Below are 9,535 nucleotides of genomic sequence, written 5' to 3' on the forward strand. Positions count from 1 at the left end.
CACACACACACACACACACACACACACACACACACACACACACACACGCAGGTGAAGTGCATAAGCATCCCGATGAATCTCCTAAAAATAAGCTCAGCTGCTGCTCTCTGCTGTGTTAACGAGGTTCCTGTTTTCAGACGCCTCGCTTCCAGGTCAAATGATCCGGGCTGATTTAGGACCAGTGAAGGCGACACGCACATACATGTTACATGTATTCACTTCATGTTTATGGCACATGTACTAAACACAACTTCATGTAGATTTACTGAAACAAAAATAAAGAAATGAGAGATTCCTGATGAAAGCCTGAGCAGCACCAAAGTTACAGCCACGCTCAGCATCCTGAGAACAGAGATCGTCTGTGTTAATAAACATGAGTTTGGATTATATTCCAGATTATTGTTGACTGGACGACGACACCGAGAAACAAAAAGCGTTTCTGTCCCTACAGGTACAAACTGCAGCACGTCGCCTCTAAGGAGGCGCTTTTGACCTTTCGTAAGGCCACTGTGCTACATCCATGTTCTCAAACAGGAACAAACGCGTTCACAGTCACAGGCTCTTCTGGGTTTTTCTATGTGCACCATCAGGAGAAAGTCAGTGTTCAGACACGTAAGACGTATTTCCCAAAATCTCCACGATGTCCAAGATGTTCCCGTTTTAAAGATAACCACACTGTCCCGTGTTCAAAACGTTCCTTCATTAGCAAAACAAACACATTCAGCAGTTTCCTTATAGCCAAAACATCCCAGCAAAGCCTTTCCCAGTAATAATTTTACCATCAATATACTCCAGGGGATTTTTTATGTGACCCCAAAAAAACTCATTTTAAGGAATAGCTAACAAACTGCCCCCCCCCCCCCAATAATATTCCTGCTTTCTAAAACTTCAAACTTTCCAGTAAATTTCTAAAATCTCCAGATGTTCCATAATGTTCCGACTTTCCTAAGACCTTCCAGCGAGCCTTGAATCTGACCACGTGAAAGTGTTTCCACTTTTTTGTCTTCTCGTGGAAGCAACTTTTCCTTTTTCCTGCAACACAGTGTCGAAGAATACTGCTACCTTCCAAAACGAACATTTTCCTCGTGAACAAAAATATTTTCATTTCCACAAATCGACCGGCTCAGTTCACACACTGGAGCAACATCGACCTCTTACTGGGAATACTGGGAAAGCTCTGTTACCACCAACAAACAGCTCCTTTTACAGATTACATGGCAAACCGCGCACTATTTAAAATATCCATACTTTCCAACATATTATGGATAAATCTCCTCATGCATATTCAAAGATGTCCGTGTTTTCTTAGATCGGCCCACTCAGCTCGCAGACTGGAGAAGGATCGATCTCTTACTGGGAATACTGGGAACGCTCCGCTCTACCCAGCAAACAGCTCGTTTTACAGATTGACCGACACGCAGACCTGAGCGCTTATAACGCGACAGCTGCGCGATATTTGTGTGGGTTTGTGGTGGTTAGAAGCTGTTAGACGCCACGTGATGTGGGAGGCGGAGGAAGGAAAGGAGGAGAGGAAGGAGGCCATGGCAGCTTCAGCATCCTCCTCCACCCAGCCTCCATTTTACATCAAACCAAACACGAAGACAAAATCGCTGCAAACCGAGTCAGAACATGCCCGAACCCACGGTCTCCTCCCCACGCAGCGTGTTTCTGACGCTGAGTGATGAAAATGTTGGGATTCGGGCTCGGTGCGCGTTTGTGGCGATGTGCGCAGTGAAGGCCAGGACGGGAAAAACGCCCCTGTGACACAATGAAAACATCGGCAGGCTGCTTAAAGCCCACCGGAGCCACTGTAAAGAGATTTGAAGCTGCTGCTGCTGTTTTCTCCATCCTTCCTCCGCAGCATCGTCATCCTCACTAAAGCACCTGCTCTGCCTCCATCGTCTCGTCGCCTCCAAACCCCGTAAATGAAGCTCAGCTCGGACTCAAATCTGCGCTTTGACGTGTTTTACTTACCTGAGAACAAGCCGCTGGTTGATGAGTGGGTGACGAGCTTCTCTCCTGTCTGATGGCAGCTCCGCAGCACTCACCTCTGTGACGCTGCGCTCCTTCCGCCGCTGTATATAGTCCTCCCTCTCTCTCCGCCCAGACGGTTCTGGCTGTTTCCGTCTGCGTCGCTCCACCGCCTCTCTCGCTCACCTCTCCGCAAACACTTTAAAAGTCGATGAAACGTCTGAGGAGACGTTAGACTATTTTTTAAAAGTGGTAAACGTGTATGATTACAATTATAATAACGCCCCAATATCCGAAGTATGACTCATTTACAAATCTCTGTGCTTTCACTATAAAACAGCGACATAAAGTGAGCTCAAGAACAAAAAGAAACTTCATTTCACCTCTCAAACATCACTGTGCGCGTCTCCTATATGATATATTTAACTTTTGTTGTAACAACCAACGATTTATGCAGGAAAATAATGACTATGAACAAAGTTGCCCAAACGTTTGCATCCCGCTGTATAATTCCGTCCATTCTGGTTACTCACACTGAAATCTTCATCACTGCCATGTTCAGCTCTGCTTCCTGTCATTCTGTCAGCGCCAGCATCTCCAAACCACACATCACAGCATGTCTCACTACCATTTATTTTTATTTAAAAAGGACAATGCACATTAATCTACATGAGCACCTGTATTCATTATGTAAATATTTAGCTGCTAGCCAGGTTGATGGCATATTAAATTCTTTCACGCTTGACACTCATCCCCACCCTGCCTGCACTCTCTTCTTCACCTTCATCTGTTCACCTTTCCACCCGTCTCCCTCTCGTTGGCACACGTGTATTCTCTCTTACTGCCACTGGCCTTCATTCGTCTTCTCTTCAGTGCATACCTCCACCTCTCCAGCTGCTCCCTACTCTCAGTACCAACCAAAATACCATCTGCAAATATCAGAGACTCATGCCTCACCTCTTCTGTCAACTTGCCCATCACCACTGCAAACAAGAAGGGGCTCAGATGTGTGTGTGTGTGTGTGTGTGTGTGTGTGTTTTGTTTTTGCTCTTTGCTGCATTGTTTTCTGTGTTAGTTGCCAAGATTTGGATTTGGCGCCTTGCCTGGGAGTGAATCACCATAATGACCCTAATATCACTGAAACGCACAGTTGCGGCTTTCAGGAGTCATTTGAATTTTGCGATTGCGTGAATGGTTGAAGAAGTAGGTTAGTTTGACCTAAAAGACCTCGCGGGTTAACCTAGTTCCAACAGTTCTTTCATCAGTTTTACTGCAGCACTGCACATCACCTTTGTTCTTGAAACTCCGTACCATTGCACTTCTCAGTTCCTCTGGTATCCTCTCACTCTCATGGATTGTGTTAAACAAGCTGGTTAAAAAGTTCATCAGCAGGTATTTCATCTGGACCAACTGGACCCTGCTGTAGCTGCCCTCACTTCCTCCTTACAAATCTTCTGCATTTCCTGAAGAACCGTCTCCTATTTCTTTCAGATTGCACCTCCATCATATTCAACCTGTGCACCTTCCTCCACTTCTATTTTACGTTATGTTCCTCCCTTTTCTTGAACTATGGGTTCGCCACAGTCATTTCCATTCTTATTCTTCTTTTTGCAAAATTTGCCACTATTTGTTCTTCAGCATTTATCTCATTAACACCACACCTGCCCAACACATCTAAATCCCCTCTGTTCCCTTCACCTACATGTTTACTGAGGCTCCAGATTCTTACATTTGAGCTTCTTCCCTCTAGTCTAATAGTTACTATTCCTCTTACACTTTCCAGCTTTCAGTTTAAAGTTCTCAAATTTGATCATTTGTCTGATCTGAAAATTACCAACAGCATTATTTTTTATGTAACTCCTCTGAGCTCCATACAAGCAATGACCACTTTAAGACATGCAGATCAGTGCTTCTTCTCTCACTCTTGCATGTGGCTTAGATGGTTTAAAGCCTGTGCACTGTCCATCAAAGTCCTCCAACCATCCTCTCTGAGATTAACTTAAGATCTACAGTATGTAGCGAACAGAAGCCAAAACTGGAGTAATATGTGATTTCCTGTTAGTGCCATAGTTATGTCACGTACAGGTCTGGTGACCCACTGTTTCTGTGTTTGGTTTAAGTTATTTTATTTGAATGATTGCTTCCTGCTTGTATTATATTTATAGTTCCTGGTTTCTGTTCTGTTTCAGGGCCTCCCCTGAGTTCCTGGTGTCGTGTCTCCACTGAAGGTTTCCTTCTGTATTCTTGTTCTCATTATTTGTCTCCATGTGTTGTATGCTTGTCTCAGTTCTCTGTCACTGCATCTTCCCTGTGTTCCTCCCTAGTCAGTCACGTCTCCTTGGCTGTCTTCTGTTTCTTGTCCTGTGTTCAGTGCATTGAGTTTTGAGTTTTCCCCGTCGTCTCATTATGTCAGATTAGTCCCAGCTGTGTTTGCCTCCTGTTTCCCATTTCCTTGTTAGTCCCTTGTGTATTTAAGTGCTGTGATTTCCCCTTACAGTGCTGTTTTTCTTCTGTGCTCCTGGTGATGTTCTGGTTTTCTGTTTTGAGCTTCATGTTTTGAGTTTCTAGTTTTGTTTTCTTGTATTACATGTTCGAGTTTTCTCCAGCAATGAAGCTGCCGTTTTGAGTTTATTCCTTCGTGCACGAGTGCTGCGTTTGGATCCTTCATCCTGCCGGCCACAGCACACACATAGACAAGTTAAGTCTTACCACAGCATTCTGTATAGTCTGAAAGGGATCCAAAGCTTATTTGTTGAAACAAGTAAAAAGACTTTTACAGTAAATCAAACGATAAGAGATTAAAAAAAAAAAAAAGACTGACTTTTCCTCTTTTTTTTTTTTTTTCATGCTCCAAACCTGAAAACAACCAATGACTTTTGTTTCTGGGCCCAAGAACCACAGGGTCGTGTCTCTAATGTAAACTTGCAAAATTAGAAACTGAACATACTCCGACTGAAATGCCCTAGAATCTGAGTTTCTTTTCCTTTTCAATAAAAAGGTTACGGGCAATTTAGTTTTTAGCATTTTTTTTCTTCCTCGTAATGAACGTGACATTGGTGAACCGGTGTGAGAAGAAATAATAAAAACATCTCCTCCCATGATTCAGCGTCTTTCACACTAACGTCAATAACACAATATAATATTAAGCGCAGATGATATAATAAGTTTATAATAATATAATATCAAGATGGCAGACACAGAATCACAGCTGAACTGGATTAAATCTGTCATTTGTGGATCAACGCCGCCCTCTAGTGGACACAGATATTCACATAATGTCGCTATGATGACACGGAGCTGTCAGCAAACACAGGTTTGTAGCCTACAGTAATTACAACAGATAACACCGTCTGGTAAACATTAGCTCTACACAATAACAACAACAATGAACGTATAAATGGAAATATAGCCTGTGAAGCCAGGCTACTACATGCTTCACTATTACAACATGGCTACTCTCACACTGCAGTAACAAAGTGTCTACATGGGTGAATTTCCTCCATTAGTCTGGTAACGCAGGAAGATAAATAAGCAGGGTCAGAAGGCGGGTGTATCCACCCCCACTTACTTCCACCAAGTTCTGACCAGTCCAGCTGATCCTGGGAAAGTTTCTGTGATTCATCCCACCAGCCACAGTGCACGGGGAAGCCGTGGATCTACAATCATAACTGCTTTGCCCCCAAGAATGTCAGGAGTCTTGAAGTTCCACTTTTGTCGGCTCTGCAGGCTCGGAAGAAAATATTTACATGAAACGTTTCCAAAAGTGAAGGACACACCTGAGCCATCCTTCAAATTCGGGGAAATGAAGGATGCATTTGAAGCAGCCTTCGTCTCGTTGCTGTGACGTAATCGGCCTTCAAAGGATGCAGCCCCTGAATTGAGACACAGCCTATATCTCTGATTCAGGGTGGACAATCTGTGGACACAGCCCCAAGCTCAAGTTTGACAACATGGACGTCCCTTTTTACTCTCTGAATCTCTGCTGTGTAGGTGAGGACCTGCTCTGATGACTTCAACAACCTCTGCTCTGCGGAGCAGAGGAAGCACCGCCTCCTTAGGTGCAGTGTAGGCATATTAGCATCTGAGGTACTGCAGGGAGGCAGGAGGACTTTGTAACAAGCAACAGTAGTAATTTGTTTTTTGTCAAAGCCACAGAGAGACACTGTATTGGATGAAAGAGTCACATGATCCAGATAAAGATTCAGAACCACAGATTTGTGACGTATGCCCCAGGATGTAGTATGAAGACTAAAGATGTGCTTCAGTCACAGCATACACAGCGTTGTGGGAGAGCATATGGTACACACAGTTCTTCTGTTAAAAAGCATTTATTTAATCATGACCAGAACAAAAGATTACAAATGATCAGCAGATACATGAAATATATCTACCAGAACACATTATTGTATCATTGCAAATATAACTATGTAATGTTAATTAATATAACAATGTGCTCTATGAGGTCCTGAAGTATTCATAAACAAGGCAAGTACATAAGTCCTCATGTAAGATAAATAAACTGAACAAAGCTACGCTGGAGTCCAAGAAAAACACTTTAGAAGTGAACATGAGCAGAACAGCTCTTTAATCCCTGGGCTAACTTAATAATGAGCAGGTATTTATGATGGAATCATTATTCATGCAGAGACTGACTATGGCTGCTTCCAATTACTCTGAATTCCAGTCTTAACCATTAGGGTCAGAGACTTGGTGATCAAACACTTTTTTCAGAGAAAAACATAATAAAATATTTCTGCATCAGAGTCTGACGTGTCTCAAAATATGTGGTCAGGTGATCACAGTGTGTGCAAAGGTTGTTCTGTGTGGCACTTAGTTAGCTGTTTACATTTGGTGACTGCTATCCCTGCGGGTCACACAAAGCTGCTGAGCACTTGGACATTTCGAGTGTAAACCAGAACCACAGTGCAGGGTAGAGGGGCTCAGTGAACCTGCAGAAAACGGTGTGGAGGTGGAGCCGAGTGTCAGAGGTGACATCATAGAAGGACAGAATGCCAGCTGGCCAGTCCAAAAAAACTCAGACTTTTTGAAAACCAGCGGGGCGCCGAGAAAGTCGTATTTCTGTCACTTTGTAATCGTGCCACGCTGAGTAATGATTATCTTTGCAGAGCAGCATCCAGGATCTGTCATTTCCTCCATGCCACGATTCATCTGGACCTTTGTCAGGTCCAGCTTTGTAAGTTACACCTATGGAAACAGTTCCCTTCCACTTTACCTCCCAATAACTTAAACCAGTGAGACCCTGTGTACATAGCACCTGCTCCCACTTATAGTAAACCTCTGGACTGCTAGGAAATAATTCCCACCGTGAATGTAAAATTGGTCGTTTCGACCCAAGTACTGCCTTTCTGTCTGCAGAGAGAGCAAGGTTCCTGTGAGCTGTATCGGGGTCCAGTGTGAGACTGCAGGCAACTGTTGGAAGAAAAATATACAACACTGAGATGTTTCATCACTGCAGTGTTTCTTACAGGTTTTACACATTTGTCCTGATGCATGCTCGGTCGTCAGGGTAAGTAAATCATGTTCATCTGGAGAAATGTCAAAGAGCTGACCTCACAGCTCATTCAGTGCTAGTTTCAGTCATTATGCAAATGTTGTTCATAAGGTTGAAACCTGCAGTCAGCTGATGATGATGTAACGTTTCTAACACTGAAAACGCTGCGTCCAGATCAACTGAATCAACTTTTGGGGTTATACACATTGACATATATTTGTTTTGGTTTTACACATAATCCAGCTGCTCAGACCACAAAACATCTGTTGATGTCTGCTGTCCTGTGCGCTTATGCAAATAACTGTAGTAATTCTGACATACACTTCTAACCGCAAGCTTGTTCTTAAGACAACAATCATAACCTTTACGTGTTACTGGCATGTCCACAATTCCAAGAGGTTAGCCCAAAGCTACAACAATATGACAAAGGTAGTTTTTTAGACTGAAAATAGAGAGTCATTCCATCTCAAATCAGTCTGTTTTTACAACATTTTCTCATTGACCATTATTAATTTGGATACATTTTTATGGTCCAATGTTTGAATATTAAAGAGTGCTTTGAAAGTTTCGCTTTATGAATAAAACACTTGAAGTTATTTTGTTTTTTGCTTTGAAAAATCAGTCTACACACTTTCAGGCCTCTTTTATTTGCACATTGAAATCTACAGCAGTGTTTGAACATGAATATCAAAACCTTTGTGTGCAGCAGGATGCTGACGATTCAGTTAACTAACCACAGGTGCCATTAATAACACGTTCATGTAGGTTACATTAATGCAAACTAGTGCACACTGTTATTGACACATTTTCAGGAATTAAATATAGTCTTCAGCTTCCCAGTTAAAAAAAAAAGACTTAATGAATTACTTACCCTTCTTTGCACCCTCTGCTCCTGAGTAGTCCAGCCTGAAACGAAGAGTAAAAAAATCATTCGCGCTCACATTCGCTCCCGTATTCTCACCTATGGGCAATTTAGACTAATCAGTGAACCTATCCCCACAAACTGCATGTCTTTGGACGGTGGGAGGAAGCCGGAGTACCTGGAGGGAACCCACACAAACACGGGAACGTGCAAACTCCACACAGAAAGACCCGGGGATGATGGTGGAATTGAACTCAGGACCTTGTTGCTGTGCGGCAACAGTGCTAACCACCGTGCTGTATAACAATTACATTTATTATTTCCAAAATGAAAATTAATTTTAAAAAAAGCAATCTAATAGTCAGTTTTATACGTATTTTACGCACGTCTCATGCAGCTTGTGCTTTCCATAGTTTGATTTGTTAGTGAAAAGTGTTTTTTACATTTTTCCTGATACAACATGTAATTAAAAGGATTAAGTAAGAATGAGGCATATAAGTCTCAGTGGTCTGCTCCGTGGGATGAATGAGATTTGTCTCAGGTTCCGTAACATTCTGGATGTTGTGGGACTGTCTTAGTTGTCTTTCTGCTATTTTCATCCATCATCCATCAAAATCTTTTTAAAATCTTTTAAAATTTTAAAGAGGAACAGCTGCTACTCCAGTTAGGATGCCTCCTGGTGGTTTTGTCCCACTGAGAGACAGACCCAGTCTCCCCTTATCAAATCCGCGTCTATGTGTTGTGTTTCCTGTTTTACTTTGTTAGTCTGTGTCTCATGTCAGTGTGTCTAGTTTGGCTTCCTCTGATCTTGTTGTGTTTGATTACTCCCAGCTGTGCTCTCCTCCTGTGTCCCATCCCCTCGTTATCCCTCAGTGTATTTTAGCCCTGTGTTCAGTGTTGCCAACTTAGCAACTTTGTTGCTATATTTAGCGAGTTTTCAGACCCCTTAGCGACTTTTTTTTTTAGAAAAAAAAGACGTGAAAGCGTGTATCGCTTTTACTCTCAACAAGCAGCGGGTGCTGTGACGCAGTACAATTTTTTAATCTAAAACCCCCCAAATTATTGTCTAAAATATACAGAACACTTTGTAAAATAGATGAATCAATATCCCTTCCTATTGCAAAATGGGAAGCAGATTTATCGATCAGCTACAGCGCTGCGGCGATCATCCTCGATGTATTGCAGATCCG

General features: G+C 42.6%; 2 protein-coding genes across 2 annotated transcripts in view; both read right to left on the bottom strand.

Annotated features, from left to right (window-relative positions):
* The window catches only part of clip3 (CAP-GLY domain containing linker protein 3), a 19,776-nt gene extending 17,906 nt beyond the window's left edge, over positions 1–1,870 (bottom strand). The window contains exon 1 of the mRNA XM_014335858.2: positions 1,801–1,870. Within this exon, the coding sequence (XP_014191344.2) occupies positions 1,801–1,870 (70 nt within the window). The remainder of the gene's footprint in view (positions 1–1,800) is intronic.
* Positions 1–9,535, bottom strand: part of si:dkey-23k10.2 (NACHT, LRR and PYD domains-containing protein 12) — a 43,005-nt gene that overhangs the window by 2,086 nt on the left and 31,384 nt on the right. The window contains 3 exon segments of the mRNA XM_042223913.1: positions 1,975–4,640; positions 5,540–7,401; positions 8,355–8,389. Coding sequence (XP_042079847.1) covers positions 7,007–7,401; positions 8,355–8,389 — 430 coding nt within the window. The 3' untranslated portion in view covers positions 1,975–4,640; positions 5,540–7,006.

This window comes from Haplochromis burtoni, unplaced genomic scaffold (assembly GCF_018398535.1).
Source record: "Haplochromis burtoni strain Fernald_Lab_line unplaced genomic scaffold, NCSU_Asbu1 Contig_123, whole genome shotgun sequence".
In the NCBI taxonomy this organism is placed as follows: domain Eukaryota; kingdom Metazoa; phylum Chordata; class Actinopteri; order Cichliformes; family Cichlidae; genus Haplochromis; species Haplochromis burtoni.